We start from the raw sequence: 19,340 nt of genomic DNA on the forward strand, positions 1-19,340 counted from the left end.
CATCACATACCGCTGCATTAAACATCACAAACCACTGCTTTAAACATCACATACCGCTGCTTTAAACATTATCAACTGCTGCGTTAAACATCACATACCGCTGCTTTAAACATCACAAACTGCTGCATTAAACATCACATACCACTGCTTTAAACATCACAAACCACTGCTTTAAACATCACATACCGCTGCTTTAAACATCACATACCGCTGCTTTAAACATTACCAACTGCTGCATTAAACATCACATACCGCTGCTTTAAACATCACAAACCACTGCTTTAAACATCACATACTGCTGCTTTAAACATTACCAACTGCTGCATTAAACATCACATACCGCTGCTTTAAACATTACAAACCGCTGCTTGAAACATTACCAACTGCTGCGTTAAACATCACATACCGCTGCTTTAAACATCACAAACCACTGCTGTAAACATCACAAACCGCTGCTTTAAACATCACAAACTGCTGCTGTAAACATCACAAACCACTGCTGTAAACATCACAAACCGCTGCTTTAAACATCACAAACATTTGCTTTAAACATCACAAACCGCTGCTTTAAACATCACATACCGCTGCTTTAAACCCTGTAAACCGCTGCTTTGATGCAAATGCAAATCTCTCGCTGTACAGCATGTACCGGTTCTGATATTCAGTTCCTAACACCGCTGTCTAACACAACACCAGAGTTAATCCAGACCGAGCCACTTAGCGTCCTTCACAATTCCCCAGGCAGTAATCCGCAGTGGGAATGAGAGCACTGCTCAGTCCTGCCCAAACGAAGACAAACTGGAATCAATCAATAAGACCCCGGGCTCCACGGTGATGCCCTTTAACCTTTTATCATGATTAGGTGCTAGGTCATAAAATGCAAAGAGTTCAGAAGGTCAGAAAGGTGATGGTGATAGTGACGGTGGTTATTTACTCACCAGGTCGTGATTGGTCGAGTTGGAGTCGTCTTCAGGGAACGGGATGTAGATGGCTAAGGCCACGCAGTTGGCAAAAATAGCAATTAGTATAAAGATATCAAATGGCCTGCGAGCGCTACGGTTAAGGAATGTAATATCTGTTTAACGCCAGAAGCCAAACGGTAACAGTGTTCACTCTCAAAGATGAAAAACACAGTATTACACAAAACAGCGTATTACTCAGAGAAACCTTTAACAGAGCCCCATCTAATAACCCAGATTCATTTAGTGGATGCTTGGGTTGGATTTAATATCCACCGCTGTCTGTTTCAGACACTTTTATTATTGCAGCATCGATATCTGGAGTCTGTAAACCACTTAACAAACACAGATTTGGCACTTTCGCTTTAGCAGACAAATCTATTTCAGCACATCCAAATCGGATATATGTTTAAAAAGAAGCTTATCTTCTACTTATCGACTGCGAGGCTCAATGACGTACGGTCTCGAACCAGGCGAGATCCCAGAGCGAACTCCATCGAGCCACAGACCTCAGAACGTTCTTGTTATTGCGTCCTACTCGGTAGAAACCCGACAGCCTGCCAGTGATTAGCGGTTAGCAAGATCGCTACATGAATCTGATCTAAAATCTGATGGCGGACACAAGGAGAATTTCCTAAAACTCTAAACCAGGGGTGTCCGATTTTTATCCGCAAAGGGTGTGGGTGCAGGTTTTCGTTCCAATCAAGCAGCAGCCGCCACAACTAACTCCACCCGATTACATCAGCAGATCTTGGCCGTCAATGGGCGTCTGCTTGGTTGGAATGAAACCCTGCACGCACACCGGCCCTTTGTGGAGAAGATTGGACACTCCTGATCTAATACTTGCCTCCTTGAAAATAAAAAAGTTCCAATTAGAACCAAAAAGGGTTTTTTTTTTGTTTTGTTTTGTTTTTTCCAGCCTCATGCCATAGGAGAACCCTTTTAAGTTCTTTAGAGAACCACCGATTTACTGGCGCTTAAAAAGAACCCAGAAATGGTTCTTCACAGCAGCGACTAAAGGAAACGTGTCATCGTGAGTTCTCTCTTTAAAAATAAATAAATAAATAAATAAATCTTAGTTAGTGCTTTAAGGAACTAGAGGAAGGTTCTTAAGAGTGATGCCTGCCAGGAGAACCGTTTCCAGTCCTACACAGAACCTTACAGCCTAGCGTTCACTTTAACCTGCGACGTGACGATACCTCGGAGGACCGATACACTGCTCTGAAGAACCTACAATAAACCGTAAAGGACATCTCTAATCTCAAAAGAAGGACCATACAGCTCCACTGAAGAGGCTTATACGATGGAAAACGGTTCATGACGAGGAGAACCTTGAGTTTTACGAGTGTAGCTGCACGTGCAGGAATGTTGTACTCTTTTGACGCGTGTGAAGATCATTTAATAGAGTTAATAGAGCTGGCGGACATCGTGATGCTTCAGTGAGCGAGAGGGTCTGGTCATTGTTCTCGGGTTCCTCCTGTCTGTCCTCGCGTCCTTAAGAAACGTAAAAGAAAAGCGAGGCGACGCAATTAAAGAACGAGACGCGCCCCGTGGTCCGTAGCTGATCGTCTCTAGCGGCCGTGTCGCAGTGTCGTGCGACTGCAATGCATTATGGGTAACACAGGTATCCCCGTCCAGTCAAATGTCATGTCTGTGTAAGAACACCAACTAGGCCTGAGCCCTGGCGAATTTAATTCCACTCTTCCCAGCAGAGCGTGTTCCCGTTCCCAGCGTGTGTCCGAAACACGAGCCCGGATTTCTCTTATCGAGACGCGCAGGGCGCCGTACGGTTCACGCGCTCTCTCGCTGAGTCACAGCTCGCCGTCGCTTCTTTCACTGCAGTTCCTTTAGCCTTCCGACCACAGAGAGAGCTGCGCAGCTCAAAACTAGGCCAAACACACACACACACACACACCAATCACACCTATCCCTGTACGAGATTAATGTGCTCCTTTCTCCGGGATGAAACGCTCACACAGCTGCGGTGTGCTCTCAGGCTCGCCCTTCTCACTGACCTGGGATCAGTTCTTACCGTTCCCATGCTAATGAATAGGAAAATGATCTGATCTCTGATCACAACGGGCCGTAATACGTCTCAAGAATCCCAAAATCGGTGCGATTAATCCAGCTAACAGGCTCGATTCGGGTCGGACTCGGCTCTCCTCGGCGTTCGATTTGAAACGGAATTCAAAATATTCCTCATTCGTTAGCAAGGTCACGGCAGTCCATTTATTTTGTCTGATCTTATTCATTTATGAATTAGATCCTGTAACATCTGGCTTATAAATACGAAGCTGAGCACGTGCCTTCCCTTAAAACCGGGCAATGCCATCACGTCGGATCTGACACGTGTTCACCTCAGCAGCTCGTTATCGAGTCTGTCGGGTGTTCCTGTCAGGAAGAGGACACTAAATAGGTGCAGTATCCTGTTTCATGCATGATTAGGCACTCTTTGTCCCCTTTGTGGTCCGCTTGTAAAAGCAAAGCAGAGTGTATGTTCATGTTTTTGGATGATCCTCACTACATCTCGTGATAACTGAGCGACTCCGGCAGGCATCGTGAGCTACTTTAACACGAGCGTCGGCTGGCTTTTCCATCTTATTAACCTCGAGAGACAGGAGGAAAAAAAAAAAAGAGAGGTCGATGATGGGAGGACTGTTTAGGCGAGTGAGAACTTGTTTCACGGACGTTCCGCATCATGAAAAGTAACCGTAAATGGATAAAATGTACCATTCTTTAACAACTTTAAGCTGTAATAGTTGGCTAATCGCTGTGGTATGAGGGGAACAAAGCACTTCAACGTGTGCTGTTATGGGAAAGTAATCAGCTTAAGTGTGGTAACAGTAACTCTGCTTCACACCACCAGCCTGCTGCTGATTATTTTCCTGTAACAGCACAACACGGCAATAACTGCACAAACTATAGCTAGCTATAAAGTCAATTACATGCTACGTTTATTTTTATTTTCCTTTTTCCTGGTGGGGTGGAGGTTATGAAAAAAGGTACTAAAAAGACTAAAGTGTACTGTCTGTCTGTCTGTCTGCCTCTCTGAGCATGTGAAAAGGATATTTCCACTCCACGATGCTGATGCAGGCCTGGCGAAACGGGTTGTTCAGGTTCAGGCAGAACAGCGCTCTCTGTGGCCGCGTGTTGGCCGAGCTGCTCTTGCTCTTGGCGTACTGCAGCCTCTTCTTCTGCGCCAGCGTGCCCACCGGTGCCACCGTCGTCGTGGGCGGGGCCTCCGTGGCGTCGGCGGGCGGGACGGGTGGCGGGACCGGGCCGTTGACACTCATGGTGCGGGCTTGGGCCGGAGCGGTGCATCCACCGGCACGGGCCTCCCACGGGAGAGGGGAGAGGGGCGGGGGAGAGGGCGGGGACTGGGGTGAAGGGGCGGGGCTTTCTCACCAACACGCCGGCACGTCACCAGGAACAGGGACACTGGTGCTGCTGGCATAATTTGCCTCTGGAGGACAAGAGAGAAAGGAATTAGTGAACGTGTGCGTGCGTGCGTGCGTGCGTGCGTGTGTGTGTGTGTGTGTGTGTGATTGAGAGGAAAAGAGAAAGAGTTAAAAAGAAGTAACGACAAAGGTATGGAAGGAGACAGAGATTGAAAGTGTGTGTGTGTGTGTGTGTGTGTGTGTTAAGTTTGTGGGAGGCTGTGTGATGATTTCCTTATCTATTCCCCTGCATTATGCAATATCGTGGGTGTTAAGTCAAAAAAACTGACATGCTGAGTGTTGGGGGTCTAAAGGCTCCTGGGACCAGCATGCATTACCCCACACACATGCACACACACGCACACACACGCACACACGCGCACACACGCGCACGCGCACATGCATGCACTGATATGCAGTGTCACTAAGGAGTCTCAGTATTAAAAAAGACCACTGTCTATTGTCTCAAAAATAATAACTACAGCTAAACTGTTACTAAAGTGGCTTAACAACTGTGTTCAGTCAATCCTAACTTCAACATTTACGCTAAAAATATTCCAAATAACAATCGTTTACTTCAGAAGGTGAAACGTCACCACCTCGCAGGCATTCCTGGGCACCATCTCTGCACAGCGCTTGTGCTCCAGAGATGGAGTCATCATAACGATAGCGTTCCATCAATACCCGCGTGCATGCGCCGTTTTTTGTTGTTTTTTTTTATATTTAATAAATTTGAATAGAGATTTCAAACAAACTTCTTTCACCTCGTCATTATGGGGTGTTGTTTGTAGAATTCTGAGGAAAATAATGAAGTGAAGCGCTGTGAATACTTCCCGGATGCACTGCACGTGTAAACATCTGTTATGTGAAACAGTTCACTCAGGGCAGGACGAAATAAATAACGTGCCAATCTGATGGTCCTTTGTAGGTTTTTCAATCGTTTCGCAGATTCCGCGAGGCGTAAGTAAACATCGGAAACACCTCAAGGTTTGAGACGGCGGCTACGGTACGACCTTCGATTGATCTCACTGACGTTAGGGGTTTTTTTTTTCCGGCATCCGTGAAGTAGAATGAAAGCAAAAACGCGGAGATATCTAGAAACGTTATTTCGGGTTCCAAACACGTTCTCCGGTCATTTTCCCCACACAGCGTGGAAAGCATATGCGTGGAGCCCGGCGTGTGCTGAGCAGCACGGGAGCGAGCGGACATGCCGTGTGTGAGGAGACTGAGAACCCCTCACCCCCCACACACACACACACTTCCCCCGCCCCGCCTGAGCCCGTTAACGCTGCCTCACTGTGTATAAAATACGCCATATGTATGTTACCTCATGCTAACCTCCACCCATAAGCAGTGTGTAGTACAGCGTGTCTGGTCCGATGTTTCTTCAGCTCCCCGCTCGCAACTTGAGCTGCTACCCGCAGTTAGCTTCCGTGTGACCACACGTAGAACTTCGTAATAATAATCAAACTTTCAGGATTTGAGTGCTTCTCTGGTGTCGCGTTGCTGCTCCGTTTATTACGTACGTAATCACTGAACACTTCCCGGATCGGCTTTCCTCCTCGGGGATCGTATGCGAATGCAGGTCCGCGAATCAATTAACCTTTAATGAAAAATATAGCAGCCCGAGGCTTGTGTAGCAAATAGCCTTTATACATGGAAATGCCACACGAAGAGTCTGCTATCGATGCCTCACGGTTACACCGTCACTCTGAAACAGCGCGGAAACAGTTCGCCTTTTCTCAGCTACAGCGGGCTGGTTTAGGGAAGACGTTCACTGGCACTCGGTGGGAAAGACGGACTGAGACGTGCCATGGGTTTGGGGAAATAGGGACGCGTCATGGCGAGGAAAGTAGAACTAAACTAAAGCGGTGGTTTCACATGGCCCAGCTGATAAAAAGCTTTCTATTTCGATTACGATCACAAAAGTCAAAATCTGAGTTTCTAAAATATTCATTTTCACTAAAATTGTCTAACATTTCATCATAACGTATAAGCCTGAGAATATCTTCATGGGCACAGTATTACGGAGGACAAACCTAGCGCGATAAAAGTTTCATTTGAGAGCGAGTTCAAAAAAAAAATGAGAATCAATCAGACAAAATGAGTTCGCATCTGATCCGTCGGTGTCGCTCGAGACCGCGGCGAAGAAATGATCTGATGAAAATCCCACCGCGGGTGACCCGGTGAAGGACGACGCTAAACCGAAAAGCCCTACCCGGAAATCCGACGCTGTACAGACGGAGCAGCGTGGAAAAACGTTCGAAACTACTACGACGCCGTGATTTACGCCGCTTTCACAGAGAAAGCAGAGGCTGACGAACACAAAACACCGGCAGAGCTGTCACGACAACAAATCAGCTGCGTTAAGTCCTCGACCTGTCAGGCCTCACGGGAACAGCGAAGCGGCGAGGGGGCGCTATCAAAGAGGTCGCGCTGTTCACTCCCTAAAGGTCATCTAACCGGCTTTATCCTGTACGGCCTTACTGCGTTCAATAGGAATCAAACTACAGCACGGTGAGAAAACAGTGAGATTACGGGGTTATAATGTTATCATCTATATCGTTTGGCTGAATCCCAAATGCTCCCAAAGGGACATATCAGTTATAAATCAGGGTCCGTCATTAAATAAGTAGGAAGCAGGGAGCAGTGTGGGATTCGGCCCTTGGGTTCTGACGGACGATATAATCGATTTTAAAATATTTATGAACAGATCCAACACAACATTTAAGCAGTAAAAGGATATTGTGTCACACAGTACGCCTGTTTTGTGTCTCTTTTCTTTACACGTTGAACAGTTTACTCCTCGTTTCTGACTTACGACATGAAATACTGGCAAACAGACCTAATCCATGTACGTTATTACACTTTCAATATGCTCTACAAGCCTTAAATCCTCTCAGAAACCCAGGGCTGAATCCCAAATGATCCCAACTGGAAATATAAATGTGTTTGTTAGGGGGTTATTTCATCCCTGGTGGGTAGTATGGGGTAGTTTGGGGTTCAGCCCTTGGGTCAAGGGTTATAGAGCCTGTATAACCTGCTGTTAAAAGTGTTGAGGGTTTAATAACATGACTGACATCATATGTAAGAAGTGTGTACGTCGTTATGTCTCTTTCTTTCTTTCTTTTAAACGTCGTTTGAATGGAATAATGATGGAATAAATATTTCCCACAGACACTCGCGACACGATTATAACCTTTTACAGTGTGATTTAAATGAACCTTTTGTGTGACGTAAATGATATAAAACGTCTTTTCTTTTTTTTCTCTCTTTTTTTAAAGCAAATAAAACGCGAAGAAGAAGAAAAGACACGGAGTGTTAATGTGTTAACGCTTTCGGCTAGCTAAGTGGCTATCAGGTGATGCGCGAGCTAAGAGCTGCTTGGTTACCACAGCGCGAGACGTTACCATAGGTTACCATACCGTTAAGCGATAGCTACAACTCACCCGCCGACATTTTGTTTTAGGATTTATTTATTTATTTTATTAATTAATTTTATTTATCAGACCCCCCCCCCTCCAAAAAAAAGACATCTTAATCGGATATGACGAACAGTGACAGCGTCACAGGTCTCACGGGACCGCAACACAAATGAAGGACAAAAGGTTTTTGTTTGTTTGTTTGTTTGTTTGTTTGTTTTGGGTCCCCCCACCACCACCACCACCACCCTCCCGACGCGAGTGTCATTTAGACGTCGTCCCACAGGCTATGATTATAACGTCAGAAAAAAAATAATACACATACACAGACACGGCTCGTGACCGAGGTGCTGCTGAAAGTCGTCCGTGAATGTCGTTACCTTCTTTGAGGACTTTATCGTAGGTCCGGCGCTCCGTTTAGATCCGTAGAGAAACCTCCGCGACCAAAATCGCTCAGCTCCGGCCTGCGACGGCGGATTTAAAGTCATCAGCTCGAGGCGCGAGAGACACACGTATGCACACGCACGCTATTAGGATTAGAACGTTCCATGTTTTTAGCTGGAAGCGCGAGCCGTGTAGGGCGCCAGCGCGCACGAGAGCATCCTCGGAGCCGTGTGTGCGTGCGTGCGCGCGTGCGTGTGTGTGTGTGCGTGGAAAACGCACTCACGCTAGCACGTCGCGCGGGCCCGTTTTTCAGCGTCGCCGCGAACGAATGAGCGCACGTGCCCAGGTCCAATCCTGCTCGTGCGTACGCGCGAGGCGCTTTTATTTAACATTAGCAGCACGGGCGCACGTGAAGCCGTCCGTTATTTTAAAAACGAACAAACAAACAAACTCTATAACGTGCACATCCGGGTCTTTCTGAAGCATAATACGTCGTTCGTATAGGCGATATAACTGACGGTCCGCACCGTCAGAGAGAATGATGTGTTGCTATAGTAACGGCGCCAAACAGCCGACGTAATGACAGGCGAACGCATAGGCAGGAAAGGTAAACAAAACCTTAGAAAATCTCATCTCTCTCTCTCTATCTCTCTCTCTCTCTCTCTCTCTCTCTCTCTGTGTTAATTACAATTTATAGACATGACCATATAAGGGCATACCCTGGTTAACCCCACAACCCTGTGTTATTTAATTCAATATGGCGTATTTTCTATACATTAACCAGAATAAAATCAGACATCCCAGGGGAGTTTCTGGGACTCCTCTTCCAGCTGTGGGACTCTACGAGTGTCGCCACATCCTCAAACCTGATTTGTCAAATGGTGCCGATTCATTTTCTATAACAGCTCATTCGCAGGGACGTGGACAGCAGACGCTGCACATGAACATGTTAAAAAATAGTTTTCCGTAAGGAGAAATGTGTTTATTTAACGTGTACGGAAGGAGTCTCCAGTGTCAGCGCTTCGTAACAGTCGGCGGTAACATGGCACGAGGGAACAGCTGTTTATAGCCGCTATAAAGTAAGTGAGAACAGGAACAAACTTGTTTCACATTTCGCAACCTCACACTCTTAGAAATAAAAAAGAACCATAAAGGGATCTTTTTCTTCCAGCCAGATGCCATAGGAGAAGCCTTTTACTCGTAAATTCTTTAAAGAACCATCTATTTACTGGTGCTTTAAAGAACCCAGAAATGGTTCTTCACGGCAGTGCCACAAGGAACCGTGCTATCATAAGTTCTCTTAAAACCCTTATTAATGCTTTAAAGAACCAAAAAGGAAGGTTCTTAAGCGTGATGCCTGCCAGGAGAACCTTTTCCAGTCCCACAAAGAACCTTATAGTGTTCACTTTAACCTGTGAAGGGATGGCACCTCGAAGGACCTATAACGAACCATAAAGAACTTCTTTAACCTCGACAGAACCATACGGCTCGACCGAAGAAGCCGATACAATGAAAAAAAAGTTCGTGACAAGAAGAAGGTTCTCTACAGAACCTACGGTGCTGAAGAGAATTTTTAAGAGTGTAAATGTAACTAAAACGAATAAAAAAAATACATTAACAACTGTGATTGTTGATAAACTGCTGTGGTATAAGAGGAATAAAACACCTGGGGGAACTCCGCTTCATCGCACCACCTCACTGTTGATTATTTTACTCTAACGGAACAACACCGAGTGCTTTATTCCTTGTCTAGTCCCTTCACCTTGATTACAAACTTTTTATTAGTTAATAATGGGTGGAGAGAAGATTTCCTCGAGATGATAGGGCTGAAGATTTGTGTGAGAGAGAGACACAGACAGACAGAGAGAGACAGACAGACAGAGAGACAGACAGACAGAGAGCCCGCTCTGATCAGGCCAAAGAGGAAATAAATGCGACGTAAAAAGCAAAGCCGTCGAATTGTAAATAATCTGCACCGAGATGAGGACGGACAACCGCAGGCAATGGAGGGGGCGGGTGGCTCTATGCGTGTGTGTGTGTGTGTGCACGTGTGTAAGTGTCACAACAGAAATCAGCACTTCTGCAACACTAGATCTGGCCTGGTCGGTCAAGCAGAAAGAAACGATTCCAGGCTCACAAAGTGAAATCGTCCATGTCGAGTGGAGGTGCTAGCACGGAAAGGCCTCGGCCAGCGAGTCCGCGGAGATCAGACGGAGGGAAAGCGAGAAAGACGGAGGAGGAACATCCCAAGAGTCAGAAAACCAGGAAGAAGCCAGATTTTGGTGTAGTATGGAGTTTACGCGCGAAGCCGATCGGTCGAGTCGTGATCCAGCGTGGAGCTGGACGGATTCGGCAGTCGAATGAGAGAGGAGATCCGAGTAGCGCTGCCGTGAAGGTTAAAGTAAGACGTCACGTCCAGCAAGTCATAACGTGAGCACCGAGGAAAGAGTGGAGGAAGAACACGAGTGAAGCAACAGGAACCGTTTCATTCTCATCAGTGCTGAGAATTTTTCTTGATTTTTCAAGTTATTCCTCATCCAGGTCTAAATTCTCGGAAAGGATTAAAGGTGGATAACGAATAGAGCTAGCGCTGTGAGTGAACATTACCGCGTCAAATCACTTTACGTCCTCGCCAAGCATCCCGCATGTAGGCTACAAAAGTCCCTCGGCGTTCTTCTCACCAAATATACGATTAAATAACATTTCTGCGTGTTCGCTGTCAAATTGCTCTGTCCCACTAGAGAAACAACCCGGTTACTTGTCCTGGATTTGCCTGGAAAAGCAGTTTTCATCTAATTATCAACCGGTTCACCACTTTAACCTTGTTAATGACCTTTTCCTTCTAGTTCCTTAATAATAATAATAATAATAATAATAATAATAATAGAATTATAAAAGAACAGGCTGTCGCGTCAGTTAAAATCACGTCAGTGACGTCTTCAAGCGTTTTAACTGTCCGGTGTCTTTCACATTTAAGTAATCATAAGCAACCCAACAGATAGCAATGCTCGCTAATGTTAGTTTCCGTGTTAACCGTCTGTCAGCTGTGTAGTAACCAGATGGCAAAACGTGAAATGAGACTATTGCTAGATAAATAGTGATCGATCTAATACCAGAGCACATAGCAGGACGTTCATGGGAAAGTACAGGTAGGTTTAATATATCACGAAGTCTGCTGGTCAGCTAAGAGTACGCGCACTCACCTTAACCATTATCATTAGACGTTATCTACATCGTTAGCTAGCTCAACATCATGGCCGGGTCTTGTTTTAAGTGGTCAGTTAGTGGCGTCAGACCACCAGGCGGCACCGTGACTTTTATAATACAGTAGATATGTAAAAAAAAACAAACAAACAAAAAAAACAAAACAAAACAAAACAAAACACACTTTACTATGGTTTAGTGAAAAGGTTTATGTATCAGGCAGCCACATTCTGTGAGATTAGAATCTCTAACTTACTTAAGTAAATAAGGTAACTAGGGCCGGATGATCAAGAGGAAGCGCCGATCATGAAGAGTTCATGGGGGGGGGGGGGTAATGCTAGAAATGGAGCTAATTAATTTGATTAATCAGATTGTCCACTCGCACTTGTCAGTGTAATGGAAATGGAAAAAGTTAGAGGCGAACTAAGTAGCTGGCTAATATCTAGCTAATATCTCAGGTGGTCAATCACCTCCAGGCCTTTTCAGGCCTACTACCTTTCCTTACCTTACCACCTTGCATAATGGTCTAATGGCCATTTTCCAGGCGCTAAAGGGAAATATTTATGTGTGTCGCCAGTGTTAGAACCGACGGAAAGTGATACAGGTGGATTTTTATAATGATATGACCGGGGTGGTTGAGGGCCTTGGGATAATTTGTCAATTAGGGCCCCAAAATGTTCAGAAATGGCCCCGCTCAACATTGCATTGATTCTGAAGTGTGCTGTTGGCGTTTTCGCCTCAGTCACCACATCAGCACGTCCCTCTCGAGGCCCTCGTCAACCTGCCGGCTAGCTTTAACGCTGGAATGGATCCCATTTTTAGGCCGGTTACTGTACGGAAAGCCAACACCCTCCACCTGATCCACTTTCACACTCGAGCCGTCTCTCATCTTACAGCTGTCTCCGGAATATTCTCTCATCGTCACCTCTCTCTCGCTCTCTCTCTCTCTCTCGCTCCTACCTTGAAGGTTTTGAAAAAAGCTGAGGAGACAGAAGTACCTAAAGAGACTTAACGGTGTCCTAATTCACTCGACATATAAAACATACATTTCTGCACTTATGTGTCGTTCCATTTCAAATATCTTTGGTAACAGAATTCTTGATGTTTGTGTGATGTAGTATACTCTGTAATATACTGTATACGTCTTCTGCATCAATAAACTGTATATAAGCCAACTGTAATATTGAGCATTGTATTACATATTGTTCTAGAAATTATCCAAGAGAATACCTCAGCTGGGTTATTAGCAGGTGACTGGAATGTTTTGTCCCTAAATAAAAACATCAGGAGGATTATCAGGTGGTGATATCTTACCTGACAGCGGCCGATAAAGACTCGTCCATGTTTCCCTCCTCGCTTTACGTCTCTCTGTGGCTGCCAGGTGAAGAAAGAAGGAGTTAGAACGGACGCTGGGATATTTTTACAGCTGGTGTCCACTTACCTTTCTGACCAGGTGTGGCACCTCCTCCCAGAAGGCACCTGAATAATTGAGCAGCTCCGAGCCAATCAGAGCGAGCGTGAAGCCTTTATGAGTGTGCAGATATTAAATTTTCACATCACGATAATTGCTTAACCTTCTCTATCACAGTTTAGAGTATTATCACAATCCCTTGTCGGAGTTTTTCCACCGAATTTCCATCCCAGTGAGCAGGATTTGAGGTTTGTGTATAGACAATAGACAATACCTAAAATGAGGAATCTTAAAAAGACGGGCGTTCTCCTCACTGGGGCGGACTTGTTGTCTGTGAAGAGCCGGGACATTATGTCATAAGGATAACGATTGAACCGGCTTTCTTTGTGAGCCACATTACAGGAAGCGTGTAAGATGGACACTCTGTCCTCGAGTCAGTCCGAGGCATCGACATCGGGGTGACATCCTCGCTAGCAGCAACTCGGATCGGTCTGAAAATCCCTTGTCTGCTTCGATCACGTCTGTCTCTCTTTCCTCTCGGTCTCCGTGCTCGTCTTCCTCGCCTTCGCGACCCAAATTCCCACCGTTAACTTCCCGTCAAGACTTTAACGTCGGAACACGGTGTATACTGTACAGCAAACGCATGTCCTTTAATACACGTGTACTATTAAAGGTTGGAGGTCGTGGGGAACAGAATGTAGTTTTCTGGACACACAGACGCACAGTCCGTGTCGAAAGCAGCTCAATCGTACGTTCTCACTAGGTTCAAGTCTTTCCTGGTTTGCATTAGAGCTCTAAAATTCCCTGCATTCCAAGCTGGAATTCCAATTCCAAGCTGGAATTCTGGGAGATTTCTGACAGCCTTCTCCAGCCAAGCCTGAAACTGACGCGACCGCCTACGTGAACACGCCGTGGGTCATAGGAAATATGAAGTTTTATCGTTTCCCCATTGAGAGGTATCTCTCATGTTGACTAGCTGTGATGATTGACAGGTGCAGATGATTGACAGGAGGGCATTGCTGCATTGGGGTTAAGCTCCATGTCATGATAATGCAATGAATCCTGGGTAATGGAGTGAGGATCAGAGCTCCTGTGTAGAGCACGTGGATTAAGATGACCGTGAGCCTCAATTTCTGTGTGTGTGTGTGTGTGTGTGTGTGTGTGTGTGTGAGGGAGATTTGCTAACGCCGCTGCAGGTCCGTCCTCCCTCCCTTCCTTCCTTTGTGAACTGAACCCAAATCCCCAGCACTAGCCGTGTGACGGGCCGCTATGTCAAGACGGAGCTGTAGCTCGGGCCCGCGGAGCAAAAATAGAAACACTCGGCGTGAGCTTCGCCTCGGAGAAGTTAGCAAGGCACGAGCCGCGCCGATTGGACGAGAGGCGCTATGCGAGCGCGTGTTCCCAGGCTGGGATTGGGTTGCACATTTCATGGCGGTTTGAAGAGAAGCATTTCTGACGGGGTTAGAAAGCCCAGGGGAGAGCGAGCGAGCGAGCGAGCGGGCGAGCGAGAGAGAGAGAGAGTTATAGATGACTGCACCACAGCACTAATGCTGACTCGAACAGCACAATAAGGCCTTTTTTAAGTTACACCTCGGACAAATTCCTTGTTCTCGCCACATGCCGTGCTATGTATAGCTCTTATTAATTATTAGAACATTGTATATCGAGTCCTCAGAGATCCCACACCGCCCTGAGAGACATCGGCCCAACCCAAGCCGAGATCCGCTTTCCTGCAGGGTTTAGCCGTGTCCCAGATAGTGTGTGTGTGTGTGTGTGTGTGTGTGTGTGTGTACACTTATATACTAGACATATTTCAATATACCGTGCAATCTAGACTCACTGAGAAAGTAAAATCTACAGGCCATCATCTGGGACTTTTTAGTATATTTAGTATACTTTCTACTCTCTCTTGATGGATGGATGGATGGAAGGATGGAAGGATGGAAGGATGGATGGATGGATGTTTCTTTTGAATATATGAAGCTTGTCCCCAACACTCATCGAGAAATGACAGCGAATACAAAAAAAACAAATTCACTAACACTTGCTCTAGTCCTAGATGATGCAGTGTGTATATATATATATATATATTTGATGGGGTATGACAGACACTTTGCACTAACCTGTCCCATAATGCACCACAGTATAAAAGGGGCGGAGTCGGTATCACAAATACGAGACAGAGCCACGGTGTTTAACGATGACATCCACAGACTGTTCTCATCGATGGACTGAACATTACAAAAATACTCCCACACACACACACCACGCCACAACACGCCACAACACGCCGCTTACCCTCCCCAGGTTACAAGGTTTTATACCAACGATTGCATTTAAAAAAAAAAAATTTAACAAAGACTGACACGTAAACCTTTTTATCTATTTATATTTACATTTAACATTGTGGAACATCCATGAAACAGGTTCTTTCCTGTTCTCACTTACAGTCGTTCCCTCACCAGCCTCTGCTTTTAAAACTTCATGTCTGACCGTCACGAAGCGCTGACACTGGAGACTCCTTCCATAAACGTTACAAAAATAAACACACTCCAGGAATAAACACGTTTCCACTTAGAGAGAACTTCACCCAATCGACGATTACACGTTTTTAAAATCTGTTCATGCGGCGTGTTCGCTGTACGCGGCCCTGTGAAGGAGCCGTCGCTATGGAAACGATAGCGTATCGGAACGAGCGTGTTAATATACACCTGTGATGTGCAGCTGCGCTACCGTCAGAGCCGCCGTTACAGGAAACTAATCAACGCCTTCTGACCAATCACAGTCCAGGATTCTGTAGCACTGTGGTATAACGCGGGATAACAATAGTGAAAATCAGAGCACCAGACAGGTCGTGTGCCGTGTGTACGGAATACCCAGGATGCACCGTGGGGTCTGAAGGTGAACCGGCTGTGTGTGATGGTGCTGAAGATGATTAATGATGGCGTATGACGTCTCGGTCCTCCTGACTCTCTGATTTAATGGGATCGTGATTCAGGCGCAAACCAACCGCAATCATCTTACATTTTTCCGTCTCAGCACGAGTCCGTTCTCGGATTCCTCCCGGAACGTGGAGGAGACTTCAAGGTTCTTCGGCACCGCGCTGTTCTCCTGTCTGCCGTTAGCTCGGCTCCAAAGCTGTCTGCGTCCGTCGTGACATCATCGTCCTGTCCTTCTGCCAGCCCGGGACAAACATGACATCACAACAGCCTCGGAGACACGGACCCCTGCCGTGACTGAGTGAGAGACAGACACAAAGACAGACAGAGACAGAATTTAACTTGGAACTTAATCAGGATGATGGTAGAAACTAAATATGTAAAAATAAATAAATAATAAGTCCTTCCTTCAGGCAATAAAGCTCTCAATAAAGAGTTTATTCATAAACACCTGTGGGGTTTTTTTTTTTGCATCACATCGATTCAATTCATTTTTATTTCTGTAGCGCTTTTAGCAACGGACACGGTCACAAAGCGTCTGCACAGAAATATAAAAATTCAGGACGTACGTTTTAAATTGATAAGTTTAACCGTAATGACCGAGCCGGAGGCGACATGGTGAGGAAAAACTCCCCGAGACGACGTGAGCAAGAAACCTTCTCAAAAGGGAACCCGTCGTCATCTGGGTGACCCCGGATAGCGCCGTCATAAATAAATAAACCCCTTCTAGAACTGTGCTCAAACAGTGCAGCTGTGTAGACAGGAACTTCATGACAGTTTTCACATGAAGTTCTGCTGATCTCCAGTGTTCACTGATGCGACTGTTCCTGGCAACTGCGGTCCAAAAGCTACCATCAGTCACCGATCACATTCGGCTTCAGCACACTCCGGGTGGCTTCGGTGACTCCACTTAAGACTATATTTTCAGGAAACTTATGGAATTCCTCTTAAAAAATACCATGAACATTTAACGTCATTACCAACAAATCTGTTCAAACATAACGCGCTGTATAAATCGCAAACCAGTGACATAGAACACACCGAGAACACGTGGTGGAGGGAAACGTGGCCGACAACACCGCAGTACAGGAATATAAAACAGGTACATTTAGCCCACGTCAAACAAATGGCTTTTTATCCATTTACAGTACACGGCTACGAGAGGCACAGAGCACTGACGAGTCTGCGAAAAAAGGAGGGCAATGTTACTGACAAAAATGTACAGTACCACATTTTATCATTATTTTTCTTACTATAAACTAGAAGTGTGCTGTAGAGATGAGAAGATTAGGGGGTTTTTTTAAGCTCATATTTTGCATGAAAAGCTGTTGGTTATTTTTATCTAGAGATAAACTGAAATACAATTCCTGCTGATATTAGTTACAGCATAATTAAGACTTCAGGGTAAAAGAATAGAAATAATGGCAATGTTGATCCGGCGAAAACAAACAAACTCCATAATAAGAATAATGCCAAAAACCAGATCAATCTGGCAACCCTGCGTTCTTATAGACCGTCATTTGTTGTGTGTATTACTGCCATCAGGTGGGGAGAGGATGTAAATGCAGTCCAAAGTCACATGCTTAATTTGTCCCTCCACCTCTTCAGTGCCCATTTGCAGACTTGCACACACACACACACACACACACACACACACACACTTCATTAGCAATAACTACATCTCATCTCAAAGCACTGCTGAGTGTGTTGACATAAAACATTTGCGTAAAAAGTGTGTGTGTGAGAGTGTGTTTTGAACAAATGTGCAAGACCTTGCTTTTTGAGAATGCATGTAGAAGAATGTATGTTTCACTTCCACTTCCCACCCACACATTATCGTTTCTAAAAATGACTTCTCTCCCTCCCAAAGACGCAGAAGGACAAATCCCACCCCCTCCACCCCTCTGCGGAGGAAATGCTGGATCGTTCCAGATCGTACCAACTTAGAAATAGCTGTAATTGTGTGTGTGTGTGTGTGTGCCTTGAGCCTCACACACACACACACACACACACACACAGACCTTCTGTGTTTCTGGCTCTTTCACTGCACTGGCGCTATTTTGCAGTCCGTGTGTGTCCGAGCTCCTAAAGATGAGAGTCATGACATCATGACGCTCATCAGATGTGCAAGAACATCTGCAAAGCCGCTTCTCGCAAGGCTGCGTACTGTACGCTTCGTCACACACACACACACACATATGAAGGTCAGAATATAGCCATTTTATATGTATATGATTCATATATACATTCTATAAATATAGGAATAATAGTTAGAGAAACCGAATGGGTATGTTGTCGTGTGGCCAGAAACCTGAGAGCCGGATTATTTCAAAACTGAAGGAAAGGAGATCAAAATGCTAGAAGAATCCTGGTTTGCAAAGCCCACACGTCCATCCATTCAAGTATTTTCTCTACCGCTTATCCTACAGGGTCGCGGGGAACCTGGAGCCGATCCCAGGGAGCATGGGGCACGAGGCGGGGTACACCCTGGACAGGGTGCCAAGACATCACAGGGCACGATCACATACACACTCACACACCCGTTCATACACTACGGACACTTTAGACACGCCGATCGGCCTACCACGCATATCTTTGGACTGGTGGAGGAAACCGGAGTACCCGGAGGAAACCGGTACTCGAACCCCCAACCCTGCAGGTGTGAGGCGATAGAGCTAACCACTAATACTGACAAAATATTTGCCTATCGCACCTTTAAGAGCTGTAGAAAGAACTCAACTAAATTTGTGTCATACTTCGACAAACGCAGTGGATATGACTGCAGGTTTAATTAAAACTATTGAAACTTTATTTATTTACAGACAGGGGCGGGGGGCATGAGATATTAAATAGATAAGGTAGGAAAAAACAAACATCAATCGAGAAATAATAGAAACGCCTTAATAATCAAGTGAGACACAAAATAATACCGTGTGTGTGTGTGTGGGGGGGGGGGGGGGGGGGGTTATCAGAACGAGTGAACTTGGTGAACTTGACTGAAAATGACCCACGTGAGGCGTTGGAAAGTGGGCGTGGCTTAGAGTGGGGCGGTAATGGAGCTGGATGAACGATGGGCTGCAACGAACTAGCAATAACACACTGTTTCTCAAAGATAAACAGGGGGAAGGCATAACCATAATAATCTTGACTCGTGTAGCACTTTATATTCGGAGGTCAGAGTGCTGAGGGGTGAAAAGAAGAACAAGAGGAAGAAAATAATATCAGGCACTGAGAAGAGGAGCTAGGGGACATGTGAAGAAAAGAGTGGGAACATCTTCAAATGCCTCGACATCTGGCTCACGAGAGCACGCCTGTCCTGTCTGAACCCCGCACCCCTCTGGTGTGACCTTTAAGCTAACACTGCACTTACCCCCAGCACGTGCGCAGACTGACAGCTGCCCATCATGTGCACTCATTCAGAGCCGAGATGGAAGGGAAGCTGCACGTGATGCTGTCACTGTGATAAATACTGCAGTGAGGACGAGGACACACACACACACACACACACACACACACACACACACTTTTGCGCATGTGTGATCCACAATCGTAACCTGTAAACTCAACTTTTTCCCACCAGGGGG

At 45.8% G+C, this 19,340-nt stretch overlaps 2 protein-coding genes across 4 annotated transcripts in view; both read right to left on the bottom strand.

The window, feature by feature from the left end:
* Positions 1 to 1,128, bottom strand: part of cacna1da (calcium channel, voltage-dependent, L type, alpha 1D subunit, a) — an 84,922-nt gene extending 83,794 nt beyond the window's left edge. Inside the window, exon 1 of one of the 3 annotated variants that reach the window (XM_053673912.1) lies at positions 939 to 1,128. The gene's annotated coding sequence lies outside the window, so the exon portion shown is untranslated. The remainder of the gene's footprint in view (positions 1 to 938) is intronic. The other 2 variants (XM_053673910.1, XM_053673911.1) reach the window with 2 other exon arrangements.
* A 2,778-nt stretch (positions 1,129 to 3,906) lies between these two features.
* Positions 3,907 to 8,330, bottom strand: LOC128628740 (voltage-dependent L-type calcium channel subunit alpha-1D). Its single transcript, XM_053673932.1, has 2 exons — positions 8,199 to 8,330; positions 3,907 to 4,422 (listed from the first exon to the last, which is right to left on the bottom strand). The coding sequence occupies exon 2, from the start codon at positions 4,250 to 4,252 to the stop codon at positions 3,974 to 3,976; it is 279 nt and encodes a 92-aa protein (XP_053529907.1). The 5' UTR covers positions 4,253 to 4,422; positions 8,199 to 8,330; the 3' UTR covers positions 3,907 to 3,973.
* Between the last annotated feature and the right edge of the window lie 11,010 nt (positions 8,331 to 19,340).

The sequence above is a fragment of the Ictalurus punctatus genome, chromosome 21 (genome assembly GCF_001660625.3).
Source record: "Ictalurus punctatus breed USDA103 chromosome 21, Coco_2.0, whole genome shotgun sequence".
In the NCBI taxonomy this organism is placed as follows: domain Eukaryota; kingdom Metazoa; phylum Chordata; class Actinopteri; order Siluriformes; family Ictaluridae; genus Ictalurus; species Ictalurus punctatus.